At 45.4% G+C, this 14849-nt stretch overlaps 1 protein-coding gene across 3 annotated transcripts in view; it reads right to left on the bottom strand.

Moving 5' to 3' along the window:
- Positions 1-14849, bottom strand: part of LOC133342998 (protein diaphanous homolog 1-like) — a 233676-nt gene that overhangs the window by 32185 nt on the left and 186642 nt on the right. For all 3 annotated transcript variants that reach the window (XM_061552421.1, XM_061552420.1, XM_061552419.1), the window contains 3 exons: positions 13192-13356; positions 3962-4085; positions 2889-2978 (listed from right to left, as the gene is read on the bottom strand). In XM_061552421.1, the coding sequence (XP_061408405.1) occupies positions 2889-2978; positions 3962-4085; positions 13192-13356 (379 nt within the window). The remainder of the gene's footprint in view (positions 1-2888; positions 2979-3961; positions 4086-13191; positions 13357-14849) is intronic.

Genomic DNA, 14849 nt, shown 5'->3' on the forward strand with positions numbered 1-14849 from the left:
GGTGAAGGATTGGAGGGTGGCCCAGGTCCGGTTAAAATATCACTCACTACTGATGTTAACCATGGACCCAGGGCTCCAGGTTTATAGTGGAGTGTGCTAGCCACAATACTGCCGCTTCACCCCAGTGAATGTACATATGAGGGCCTATATAAAAATAGCACATTACATACATGCCCGCCAGTTGATGGAATGGAATAATCAGCACAAAACATTACTAAAAATGTACGAACGAAAATAGATATCAGTTGAAATTAACACTGCTCCGAATGATAATTATAAATCAGCTACTATACACGCCGATAGTAATGGGCGTTCTGCTAATTTATAACAAATCGTTTTCTGACGGCAGCAGAAGAACTCATGGGCATTATATGAAATGATATTGTACACACCGCGCATCTTCATCTTGTTTATCCTTTCCAACTTCTAAGGAAATCCAATATAGAGTGAAATCCGGTTTTATATTACTGATGGCTGCTCACCGCTGACTGTGCAGCAACTGCCAATCAAATAGGGCTCAAAGTTTTAAAACCTAATTTCCAAAGTATTGATTGATAACACCTCGACCACTCCTCCAGCACTCCTTCGTCCATGCTCCATATGAATCTTTTTTTTAATACAGAGAAACAACTGTAGACTTCAAGGAGGGATAATGGTGACTTTTAAAGTGCAATGGATATGTTACACTCCTCTTGATAGCAGATTGTGTGATAAATGGTGTAGGTAATGTTCACATTTTGTAAATCTTTAATTATTTACAAACATGCAAATAATTAGATAATGGGAGAGAGGCAGGGAAATGAAATAGGGGGGAAAAAGACAATATGCTTGATATTAGAGTAGTGAACGATTATGGGTATGGGCACCCTGGTGGTGAGATGTTAACTCCCTCCCCTGGTATACAGGAGGTTGTGGGTTGGAATTCCGACCCTGTGGTCGCGTGGATTTTTCTCCGGATCCTCTGGTTTTTCCCTCCACATTCAGAAACATGCGTTTTAAAGTATTTGGCTGCTATAATATTTCCCCGTGATAAGCCAGTTTGTTGAACTATCATTTGTGCGTCAGGCTGCTTCTGAAAGAGAGATATATATAGCTAAGTGGGTCTTACCTGGTAAAATAAAAAGTTTCGTTTTAAATAACATTATTTTCCATGCCTTCGTTCTCCATTTTATGTTGATTGCGCTATCCGGATCATATAATGAGTTGAAGAATCCATCCATAAATTCTCTAACCCCGTAACCCCGCTTGCTGAAAGAATGGCTCACTGAAGTGTACATCTCAGAACTCCTCGTGACCTTTGATGCAGAAACTCGGAAGGCAGCACTTCCCCCACCCCCCCTACTGGTCAAACCATTCACGGAACCGATATTAGCCAAATTAAGTTAGGCATCAAATTCAAAGCAACTTTTCTTTTACCGAAAGCGGTAACTGGTTACCATGCAGAAATCATGACAACCCTGGTTGATTGCGCGCGCCGGAACCCCGGATTCAAACCCAAGATCTCAACGGCTGGCCAGCTCAGCGCTCCCACATCTGAGCCATCTCTGCGTGTTAAGTACACAATATTTCACTGGATATTTACAGATATGCTACAAGTCTCCATATGCAAATGTGAACATTAAAAGCAACTTACATGTTTACAAAGCAACATCTGTTTTTTTTATTCATAAAAGACTTGCCAGAGAAAGTGGAACCATGAGGGAGAGTAGTACAGAGGGATAGGTAGGAGGATCTCATGTTATAATTAGTAAACGCTACTGCAGGGCACTCTTTTGTCAATGTACGCAGCTTGAATTTAGACTATACATTAACTTTTTGATGTCTAAAACATCAAGTAAGCTTTGATATGTGAACTTATGTGTGTATATGAAAGACAAAGATCCCACGTATAGCCTAAACAGACTGTTGGGGCCAGTGCTGTTAGAAACCACCTATAATGGCCGGCACGGCACACAAGTGGCTGGGTGGCCAGCACCACGCCCGGCCGCCTTTGTCTTCCCAGTGGCGATGTTTACACATTGTACCAGATACTCATTTGAGGCTAAGTCGACCTAGGGGATGCCCAGACCAGTTCAGTAAATAATTACTGGTGTTGGCTGTGAGCAGGAATCCAACTCGAGTCGCCGGGTTCGTAACGCAGTGTGCTAACCGCTGCACTACCGCTCCTCACACACACAAACAGCTTCAAATATGATGTGCACACATAAATATACTAAATTACTAGCTATTGCAAACTTAAGTCTTCACTTCAATCACTTCTGCTTTCTAACATCCTAAGATTCATACAACTATCCTTGCCCAAATATATACGACTTCAAAGTAATACAACATATGCTTGTAGCAGCCAGTGAATGCCAGTGACCTTATATTATGAAAGTAATTATGAGTAGCACTGCTCAAAAATGTGTGCTCACAGGTGTGCTCTGAGTATAGATAAATTAAGCTATTGAAATTACTTAAGTAGTTCTATAATGTCAACTTCCAGGGCTGCTCGCCGATACAGGGTGATGTACAGATAACTTCAAAGCTGTGAATGGAAGCTTCATCTCGGTGACACGAGGTCGATTGGAATATCATTTTATGGGGGTGGGGGTTGGTAGTAATAATAATATAAAGCAGTGCTTACTCCGGCTGAGCCAGTTGTGATCGTTACGCGGACACCATAACGGAACTGGGTTTGTCATGGTCCAAAAATGATCCTCATCGATCCAGTTTTAAATTACTATTCCCCTAGACTATCTTGAATTGTCTATATTTTTGTAAAAATAGGTGGGATGTGGTGGGGGGGAGTAACGATATGAAGGGAATGCATTTCTTTAGAAGCCACGGAGTTTTGTAAACAAGCGGTTTCAGGATACAACATTGGAAAGTGACAAAGGATGTCTTACCTGGCTGCCGAGGTGCTCGTTTTCTCTTGAAGGCAGCTCCTGACTGCAATGCCTCCATCAGACTGTCCATGACACCTGTCTCATCTCCATCTGTGTGTGTAAGCACGCATTTATTTGTGTATGCCGCACGCATGGTTGTTTTACACGGATTCACAAACCATTTTTGCTTTTGAGGGTACATTAAATTACATTGTGGCTGACAGTTTTAATTCATATTAACGTCACAAAGCAATCTTACGTTTCAGTAGAAACCCTACACATATAGTGCAGCATACAGTAATCTAGCTCATGGAATATGGTAACAATTGATTCACAACACAATCCCTTTAATCTTATGGATTTCCGCATTGTTATCATTTTTCTGGTGGGTGGGGGGGGGGGTTAGGAAGATCTCAATTGACAAGATATTTGGTGAACAATTCAAAATAAATGCATCTCTATTGTCCGTTTGATTCTTTGAAAGATTAAAACGACAATGCTTAAACAAACATATAGCCTTTCGACGTTTCTTTCGGGTTGTATGCCAGCGTTGATTTATACGATATCTGACGTTTCTCTCCACGTATTGGGAGTTTCTGCGCACGATGGGATCATCCTCGCAGCAGCGGTTTTTTGCTCTCCATAGAACAAAGACCGTGGTCACCGCATTGCCCAGCGCTTTCAGGTGCGCTTCTTTGGCCGTCTGGAACACTCTTCCTTCCGATATTAGGAAGCCGCTGGAGCTATTCACTTTTAAAACCAGATTGAAAACCATTTCTTTAGAACAGCGTTTTGTGTTCAGTTTGTTGTCCTTCCCCCGCAATTACGATTATCGCGGTTGGCTACGTACAGTGCGAAAGAAGTTCAACATTCATAAATGCATCTTCAGTAACTGAGATCAGTTCTTTGAAAGACTCCCACAGCACATGAAGCAAAATGTTGGGCATCGAGCCGACATGGACAACCCTTAAGCAGAATCTTGAATACCCACCAAAAAATACTTGAAAAGAAAAAGAGTACCAAATGGAAAACTGAAAAAAACATACCGTACATATATGCACGTATATACATATGAAATGTGACAATCGCGATACCTTCTAGTAACCGCTTTTTAGTTTGCTTCTCAAGTCGTTCCTTCTCAGCCTTCTCTTTGGCGAGCTGTGCTTTTTGTATTTTCTCCTCCGCCTCTCTCCGTCTTACGTTATCCTTCACCGCTTGCTGGTGGCCCATGGGGCAGGGGGGACAGGGTTTCATCACAGAGGGGGGAAAAAAAAGATGTTGACAAATAGAAGCTTTAGTACCCAACAGAAGACAACATGCATTCCATTAACCATGAATAGCAGGGTACCCAAGCACACACTAATAAGAATTTCTTTTTTTTGCTGTCATCATTTTTTATTTGCTTTTTTTTTTAAAGAAAAATAAACTGCACTATTCCTAACCTTGTGCAAACCATAACATACGATTACATTTTGCAACACTTCAAAGACAAAGAGGAATGAATGATATGAAAAGGGGAGTAAGGGATAAAAAACAATAACAAAAGCAACAGAAATACCAGAATTTCCATTAACTCCTTGTCTAAATATCAACTGTAGACTGCCCTTTTGCAAAGGGTGAAGAAACATTTCAAAACATCTCTCAGAAAGCGCACCGGAAAAGACAGAGGCAGATCAAATCATGCATAATTTAGAGGGCCTTCTTGCCTTCCTCCTGGTTTGAAAAAGTTTACGAGAGTCACCGAGGGTCCCAGTAGGATTCAGGCAGGCTCCGGAAAGTGCAGAATTCTGCTTCCAACTGCTGCATCTGCCAAGTTCAATGCTCCCTCAGTTGTCTGATTTTGTTTTCCGTTAGTGCACACGAATTGAAGAAGAGCCAGCATCTGGTTGCCACAACGGTGCTTTTGAATGCATCCCTAATTTCTTTGGACACTCGAGTATGAAAAATGGGGCCACGTGAAGGCAACTGAAAGGAGGTGTACCTGCGGCGCATTACAAATCCTGCACACGTCTCGATTCCAAATGCCAGTAAACAGGAAAATAAGAGGACACAATGCAGTTGAAAGTGAATTACACGTAAAATTAAGAGCGAGAGATATGGTGAGGCACTGCGGGCATGCACTTGCATGGGCCCATGTACTCCGTGCATCCCTCCGTCATAAAGCCGGCCTCCCGTTGCTTCCACTGAGCACATTTTCCCCGCACGGGAGGCAGTGCAAATTGGCAAAAACGAGCGCAGGTAATGAGGACATCAATTTCGTCATCAAGCTGTCAATCCCATAATTCCCTCCCTCGTTTCGCTAAAGCCCTAAGTCTTTTCATACATTGCAAGAATCAAGGTAATAAGTATGTGCTTCCAATTCACTTCAGATTGAGGATATAAAAAAAATCTGTCCAATACCCAATAAATGGCAGATATTTTAGTTCAATTATTATTTCTTTCTTTGCTTTATTTTTTTTCTTTATATTGAATGAAAAATCACTCAAGACATGGGATTAATTTAATAGTGAATATCGTTTAGACAGTGATGAACAATTCAGACAACTTACACAATATGAAACTCCATGCAAATGCTCTATTTTCACAAGTCAGCTATATTTTTAAATTCTTGCTTAAAATTCATGTTTAGGATATAACCGTGAAGTTTAGTGTGATGCAATGTTCTTGAGAGCTGGTGAAAGACCATCCAAAATCGTGGCCACCTGCACAACTCATAATGAGGTGCAGGGAATGCAAGCAGTGATTAATTAGACGCTAAGTGCCATTAACGATGCCGGGCTGCCCGCAATTATCGGAGTACGGGCCACGGGGTGGGTTGTCGGCATGCTGAAGCCTGATCCACACATGCTCACGGCTTCACAGAGGTGAGATTAGTTGCTGAAAAAAGCACGCTTGCATTAAGGTCACTCGCTTTAAATACTGAAGGGGCTGATCTGTGACCTGGCATGAAGCACACCGCTTGCCTGATACTGCAGTGCCGTTTGATGTAAATTGAATCTGGCGAGCAAACACGCAGCATTAAAACAACAGGCAATAGTTGCAGTGTGATGATGCAGCGGATCATGCTTTATTTACACGCACATGCAATGCCGTGCAGCTTCTCCTCTTAGGGATTACAGCATCTCGCTGTTGCTTGAAAATTCTTGGCCGTTAATCTGTCTAAATTAGTATTTCTGACAGAATGCTGACCCCGCTGCACAGTGATAACTGAAGACGACAGCTGGGAAGGTGACTGTCAAGTGCGGGATGGGCTCCGGTGCAATCTGGCTATAAAATGTATTGCAAGCCAGTTTGTACCATTTATAAATATTACCGTTTCATTTCATATACGATGCATATATGCTCACACACAACACTGTGGATGTATTCAGTCCTAAAATAGATTTAATTCAGGCTTTAATTGCCATAGCCATCCAGTAGCTCCCGCTGTAAGGTAGTCTGTAAGTGGTATAGCAGGAAATGAAAAGGTGATGACAGACAAAGGCCCAAAAGATCACACCTGCCACCAGGTTAAGGGACACTCGTGCGCAAGCCCTTCGTTTCATCTGGCTGCCTTTGCGAAGGGAAGAACATATATATTTTGTATGCCTTGTACAAAACTATAGCTTTCATGCTCAAGAATTCATCCCAATGTGGCCATCTCAATTTCAGGAATGCATTTTGGCAGATGAATATCTTCCCTCGGCAGTTCACGGCATGTTACTTTCTCCTCTCAATCTGTGGCCTAAGCGCTTGCATCGTGCTCAGACTGGATAGGATTAAAGCGATATCGATAAGGCCACACTCTGAGTTACCCACCGGATTAGTGCCTGTAAACAAGTTAATCTCTTGCAAAGTCAGGCCCATTCGCTCCTAGGTTAGCCAGTTGGCCAATAGAAATAAAACCGGCGTGAATAAATCTGCAGTCCGGAAGGTACATGTTCTGTGCAGTGCGGATGCTGCCAACTATTACATGCTTACAGCGATGATTGTGGGAGTATATAAAACACGTGTCAAAATCGAATTGCAATATGTTGAAAGTAAATAGTTAGATTTTTGAGAATCACCAAAATGTTATCGTCAATACAATTAGGATGGTTGTGTGGATTAAAATTGTAGCGACATCGCTAGAGGTCACTGTGTGTGTGTATGGCCATCCTGGTAAAAGCACACCACACAATGGACTGCCAGCACGGACTGACAGCAACCGGTGGCACCCTGAGCTGGGTGCAATGCCAGCCCTAGAAGATAGGGGGCTGGGGGGGTGCCGGTTTCGGGAACGGAGTTCCACGGGGCCATGGCACTCTGGTTGACCCCGGAGGACACATGACTAAGGGCGTCCACCTGAGGGACCCCCAAAAGGGGGGCTGGGGGGACCACATGTCCAAGCGAGATCCTCGACAGTTCGAGAAGGAGGCCGTGGCTAGGGGCGGAGCAAGCCAGTGGGACCGGCTGTTGTTGGGATCCCGAAGAATCGATGTGCTGGGATTTCCGCCGAAAGTTTCGGGTTTCGGGCCGAAAGCTCCCGCCAACCAGGAGCGTCCGTGGTTACCGCCCGAGACTCCTGCCAATCAGGAGCCTCCTTGTCGCACCCCGTGCAAGCGGCCGCCATTTTGTTTATGCAAGAGAGCGCAGTTCCTGCCAATTCTGAGGCTGCACCGCGATCGCTGGTGTCCGCCTCACCTCTCCAATGCTGACTACCCGCCCTCAAGGAATTCTCAGCCGCTGGAGGCGACTGGGCGACCTTCCAGCGGCGCATCCTCTCCAACAGCAAAATGGCGGGGTGGACGGAGGCGGAGGCGACGAGGGCGCTTCCCGCCACCTTGGACGACGATGCCCTGGCGGCGTTCATCACCATCCCGCCGGGGGACAGGTCTACACTGCAGCAGGCGCTCAAACAGATGGCGGCAATCTACGGGCCACCGTCCAACACGCGCCATCGCTTCACTGCACAGAGGCGGGGGGAGGCCAAGACGCCCTCGCCTTCCGCAGCACGCTGCTGGCGTTGGCGAAGGCAGCCTTTCCCAGGATGGACCAGGAGGGTCTCGACTCCCTGGTCCTGGAGAAGCTGCTGGAGTTTGCGAGGGATCTCCGCGTCGTCATTCCGGCCATCGACGACGATGACCTGTGTTCCCTACAAGTTGCTAAGAGCATTCAGGCTCACCTGCTCTTGCACCGAAACAAGGTTTTGGCAGTGTGTATCCCACCTTGCGAGGCGCGGGATACATCTAAAGTCACGGAGCCGGCTCAAGCCTGCGCGTCAACTCAAGGGGGAGGTTGGCAAAGAGACGGCATGGCGTGCCGGGATGACTCCCAACACCGGGGGAGGGCAACACCTCATCCGGGCCGCAGCCTCGCCGCCTGCTTTAACTGCAGCCTGCCGGGACACAACGCGTGGGATTGCCTTGCGCCTCGAACTCGCCTCCTGGGAACACTGCCGTCGTCCGCCCGCCTGCCCTCCTCTCCACTGCACTTCGGAAGGTCACTGGGCTGACAGGCCACTCTGGCCGGGTCAGTGGTCGGAGCTGGCCCATAGAGTGGTTGCCGCGACCGCGAATTCGTCTGTTGTTGTTAGTTCAATCGAGGGGGTAGAAATCAGGATGCTCGTCGACACTGGTGCGTCAGCAACCATCATTTCTTAACTGATTTATAACATTCTGCCCACTAAATGTCGTACACTATGCCCCGTTGACGTTCCGTGCTTCGCCGTAAACGGCGGCTCATTGGGCATCATTGGCAAAATTTCGGCGCAGGTGTGTATTGGCGATGCCAAATTGACAGGGACCGGTTCTCCTATCGACGTCCCTTGCGGTTCCATGTTTGCTCGTGACTGATTTTTTGGGTAGAATGCCGGTGAAAATCCTCATTGACCAAGGGTGCATTGAATTGCCGTCAGGCCGTCGTTTGGATGCGCACGGCCAACGCCACCGTGCAAGTGCTGGCGTAAAAAGAATGTTCGGATTCCTCCTAGCACACAAATGTTGATTCCCTTACGCTTGTGCAAGCCATTAGACCAGACGGCGACGGTGGGAGGGATCCTCTTGGGACCCTCCAATAAGGCCACTAAGGGATTGACGTTAGTTGGAGCCCGGACCCTGGTGTCCAACGACCAGGAACCCTTCATCCAGGATCTCAAAGCTGGGTTGGACACATCCATCATTCAGGAGGGCACCGTGTTAGCCCATGCGTCGCCCGCACTCACGAGGGATGTGTTGTTGGGGGTGTGGTGATCGAGTCGAACGCACCGCCGCGTAAGGGTCCGGATGACAGATGGTTGACATCGCTGTTTTCAGAGTGTGTGGACTTGTCCGAATCCCAAGGGATTAGTTGGGGGAGCTCTTATGCGAGTTCGCCCATGTTTTTAGTACAAGGAAATTTTACATTGGCCGTAACACACTTTTGAGCAACCATATCGATATGGGCGACGCCGCTCCCATCCTGTAGAACCCTTATCGGCTGAGCCCTGCGAAGAAGGACCATGTACGGCTAGCAGTTGATGAGATGCTAGCCGCTGACATCATCTTGCCATCCACCAGCCCCTGGGGAGCCCCTATCGTCCTTGTTAAAAAGCATGACGGTAGCTTGCGATTCTGTGTCGTTTTCCGAAAGCTCAAGAAGGTATCCGAAGCGGACGCTTATACTCTTCCTCGGATGGATGATACCCTGGACGCCCTAGCGGGTGCCCACTACTTCTCTACCCTTCATCTCCTGTCCGGATTTTGGCAGTTGCCATTGAACGAAGCCTCTAGGCCCAAAACAGCCTTTTGGACACCTCAGGGCCTGTTCGAGTTCAATTGGCTTCCGATCGGGCTCCACTCCACGCCGGCTACGTTCCAACCATTAATGGAGCTGGTCCTAGCTGGAACTCATGCTTAATTTACCTTGACGATGTTATCGTCTTCAGCCGTACGTTCAAATAAAATCTTGATCGCTTACGTGCTGTTTTTCTAAAATTGCGCGTGGCTAATCTCAAGTTTAAGCCACAAAAGTGTACCCTTCTTCAAAACTTCGTGCGGTACCTCGGGCATAGTCAGTAAATCGGGCATTGCGATGAACCCCGACACAACCGCGTGTGTCCGGACTTGGCCGAACCCCCACGTCTGTGGGGGAGTTTTATAGGATTTGCATCCTATTATCGCCGTTTTGTCGCCGGGTTCGCTACCATCGTGAAACCCCTCCACGCCTTGACGGCTAAGGGTCAGAAGTTTCATTGGGGGAAGACGGAGGAGGCTGCATGACGGAGGACGTCGCAGATTTATGAAAATTATTTGTACAATGTGCACGGCGGAATAGCCCAGCCAGGCCCTGTTGTCCGCCGTTGCAATTTATTCAGGTCTCCCGCATTAATGAAATGGTTTCTCTCGATATCCTTGGTCCATTTCCCACCACCCCTCATGAAAATAAATATTTGTTAGTCGGCGTAGAGTACTTCTCACACTCTCCCCAACCAATCGGCAGTGGCCATCTCTGAGGAGTTCCTCAATGGCTACGTGATGGACAAGGGTGCCCCCGAGAGTCTTTTGACCGATCAGGGCAAAAATGTATCTTCTAAATTTCTGCGGGAGGGGTGTGACTTGTTAGGAACTAAGAAGGTGCGTACGTCACCATCCCTCGTGGACCTGCGATGTCACAATTGACAGGAGCTAATCTATCCCTTTGGCTGCCATTCCATTGTTAGTCTCGACCATCATCCCTTTGAGCGGTGTCCTGCCCAAGCCCGTGTACTTTTCTCAACAGTCAAGGAGATGTCTCTAACGTGCGTATGTTCCCTGATCCATGTGTTCCTATTACCGTCTCTCAGTGTAATTTCACGCATGCACCTTCTCTGTAATTCTTTGGGGATTTTTTTTCCCATTCTCTTTCTCAATGCCTATGTTTCTGATCCGTATCATAACAGGTAATACACACCGAGTTAACACTTTCTTCCATAGGCTGCAAATATAGGCTAAAAAATAAACATGAGCAAAACAAAAGTCAAAATAATATCTGCCGGAGAGACATAACTACAAAACACATCACAGTATTTAGGATTAGGTGAGTTATTTAAGGATGGCCAGAATCGAAACGATGAATTAAAGAAGCAGACAACAGGTTTGATTGGTTTTGTGTCAGTCATCAGAATTACATGACCATACTTCGTCACACTGGGTTTTGTTGGTTGACTTGTGCATTAGTTTAACAGAGCGGCTTGCAGCACTACTACTGGACTATGTAATACTACGGTACAAGTGTGCTGATGATGAAGCTTTATTAAATATTCAGCATCGTTTAAAGGTAATTTTAGGTTAGTAGTAATATAATATTACATTTCCATTCCTTTACCAAATAAAATATGTATCTCATTACACGTACTGCAAATATCATGTTATGCTCTACTCTTATGTTCCGTACATATCAAGTATTTCTCAGTTCTTCCCCGAGAACAAAAACTCGCCTCTGTCGTGGTGCTCGCAAGTGCAAAGATAACGTCTGTCGAACGCAAAATATTTGAACACAGCTGGAGCTGCTTTTGCTCCTGCCTATTAAATTTGGAGTTAATGTCAATCTCATTGACGAATTTTAAAACCCTGCCTTGTATTCCAGGACCACTTATCACCACAAACAGGTGCCTGCGAAAATCACGCTGGAGACAATAATGCAATGAAGAGTTTGTTGGTTACGCATTATTTTCCCACGTTTAAGTGAGTGTTTTCTTAACACCCAACTGGTGGCTTCACGCAGTTTTGTGCAAAACACGGTAACGTATATAATTATTTTTTTTACACAATTTCACGGACGAAAATCTAAGTTGCCGTAACCCCCGCCTCCCCTTCAACAAATACAATCCAAAGGTGTTATTTTTAGTTTGGCGATGATAATAATAACAGCAAGCAGCAATAAAAAGTCAACATTGAACGTATTTCTTCTCGATCGGCTGCACGAGCCAGACAATATTTCAGCGCTAAACAGCCACAAGCAAAAGGGCGGAAAATAATAACAGGGTTTCTTAAATGCCAGACGCTTGTGCATAACAAATGCAGTGGAGGTCTCATGCAAGGAATTGAAATTCAAACAGTTGGCATTGGGCTAAGCGGGTCATTATGGCCATTGAAGTTTTCAGCATGCACCATGTAAGTCATGTTTTCTCCTTGTGACATTTCGCACTGGCATTTTACCTAGCATTTAATTAAGAGGACATACTCCCAGTGTGTGTGTGTGTGTGCGCACGTCCGTTGAGCATGTGAAGATATGTGCTGCTCTCCTGCTGTGTGTCCACGTGCAGCCTTTGCGCCTAGGAAACTCGGTATGATGGTATTGCGCAATGGCTATTGTTGCAGGTGCATTGTTTGCCAAGTGATGACACGGATACCACTGACAATGTTTCTGCGTCAACCATTGCAGGGAACATTAGGTCACAATATAATTTTCTACTGCCATTGTGAAGCGCCAATATGCTGTAACTAAAAAAAAAACCTTCCTTATAAACCGATGTTAATCAATGGATTGAAAACAAATTATGCTAAAGCCGCCTTCAGCCAGGGACAATATGGTTGCATTAAATGTATCCAAACAGAAGAAGTAATTCAACGGGTCACCGTGACCAATTAAGGCAAGAGGCAATATAACAATACGTGTCGACGCTTTCAGATGATCACTTGAATTCGCAGAGGAGCCAGCGGGCAGAACTGACAGGCAGAGCTGCTCCAACGGTAGCGTCTTTGCTGCCCATGTGACCATTTGGAGAATGGGCTGAACATAATGAGGCCACATTTCGAGCCATCGCTGAAATCTACGACTCACGATCATTACTCTCATTGTAATTCCCCCTTCTAAAATACAAGCTCGGTGAACGATGCATTCCTTTTGATGGCCGGTAAAGTTTTCAAATCAGAAACGGAGTGTTGATGTTCGTTACCCACAAGCTTTGCCATCGCCGAGGCTAAATTCACAAAGTGTCGAGCGTGGAGGCCACGAGCCAAAAAAATAATTATACGCGAACAAAAAAAGGCATCACTAATGTATTCTTGCTAATGGTACATATCAGAACTGTAACTGTCGCCTGGAAATGCATGAGAAACTTTACAATAATCATAAAGATAACGATCGCTATAACGTTGATAATTGTGTTTATGTACATAATTACGCAGATGGCATTGCTCACTGGGACAATAACACATTTTGGAGAATGACGAAAAACTTGATATCTAAATTAATGGAATCAAAACAGCTACATCAATCAAGATCACGCAACCGAAAATAAACGTGGGAATGAACGATGACTACAACAAACCAACCGCTGCAATCGATAATTACAACAAAAACTGCACCAACGGTGGACTGCGAATGCGTGACAGATGCGACTCACCATGAACATAGAGCGGAAGTTGGTGAGGTCTCCAAAGAACTCCTCCACGCTGACCTTCTTGGTATTGAAAACAAAGTACTCCCCAAGGCCATCGAACAGCTTTTGCATGTTGTCGAACATGAGCGCCAAGCGACCGTACTGCTCACGCGCCTTCTCCACAAAGCCATGCTGGCCCCCGCCGACAAAAAAAAACAGAGTCAAGGAGCAAAAGAGTGCGCCAGAGGAGGAGGTGGGCGGCAGGAGGGCCATGCAGAGAAGGCCCCCTTTTTGCCGGAGCCTCGGTGGTTCTCGGGCAGCCAAAACAGCGAGCAAGAAACCAAATCAACAGAAACGCAATTAAATTTCGAAAGTGAAGACTGGCTGTATCAATTCATCAGGCAGGGACCTTAAGCGATATTTTAAAGATTGGATTGCATATACCTGCAAACTTTTTTTTTCTTTCTCCAAATCCCAAAAAGCTTGCCAAGTTCAAATACTAATCAATTAGTTGTGTCAAACTTTTGATCACTAGCCATGTTTTTTTTTTATTAAGATGTATATCATCAATATGTTAAATCATGGGACCTTTTCCAGGACCAGCATCCAAATAGATGTATCTTAACAATGCATAAAGAGACGTATCATCGTAATTGTTTTTAAATACAGCAATGCAGTCAACTCAAATGCAGAAACATTTTGTTCTCCGAAACAAAATGTCAATTACTGAATACCAGCATATGCACACAAAAAATATCAAAGAAATGCCAAATTACAACCACTGGGAATATAGCATTGCTTCTCAATTCACCATCCGGCATTAAAATTAACATGCGTCTGCAGCATGCATAAAATTATTGCAGAGTATTATAAAATACTGGATACAAAAAACTAAATCCAGATTCCAAAAAGGACCATAAAACTATCGCATTGCCGTCAGCTATAAGAGAATCATCTTTAATAGTGCGGTCCCAGTATCTTGCAAGTAGTTCCTGTAACAAAACCTTGATGTAAGAACCGGAGGATGACCTATGCACAACCATTAGGTATTCGAAATTCCATTTGTGTGCCTATTTATTAAAAAAAACCAGGAAAGCCATTTCAATGTGGCAAAGGTTTGGAAATTGATTTTTTCTGGGTAGATTTGCGTTGAGGTGATAAGAACAGGCATCAATTGCTTTTTCAAGGCTACCCAACACATTCACTCTCTGGAAAGTCATTCATTTGTCATAAGCATGTCCGACTCTCTTTCTCATGGCAAACCAAGCCACAAACAGCAGTTGTCCACTACCGCTCAGCGAAGATGGCGAGTTAAGGATTGTGGTGAAATGGTGAGTGGAATGGCAGCGGAGGCGCACGGATGAACGTCGGGTGGGAAAAGTTGTGAGGCAGAGGGGGGGGGGGTTGGGGGCGGCAGATTAAGAAGAGAATCGCCAAGAGCCATGGGACTGGTGAGAGGAAAACCAAATAAGGCCACAGTGACATGTCGGGCGCTTGTTCGTCAAATGCTGCACACAGAATTAAGAACCTAAAAATACCACCGATGCAGTGGCGGATTTTCTTAAGTTTTTTTTTTACCCCTCCAACATGGTGGAATCTGATTAGGGCCAGCAGGGGAAAAGCCGTGCTGCGGATTCAAACTGGCGAATTAGACCCGAGGATTAATGAACGCGTCAAATCTG

The sequence above is a fragment of the Lethenteron reissneri genome, chromosome 16 (assembly GCF_015708825.2).
Source record: "Lethenteron reissneri isolate LAM-NWPU_2019-01 chromosome 16, ASM1570882v1, whole genome shotgun sequence".
Lineage (NCBI taxonomy): Eukaryota > Metazoa > Chordata > Hyperoartia > Petromyzontiformes > Petromyzontidae > Lethenteron > Lethenteron reissneri.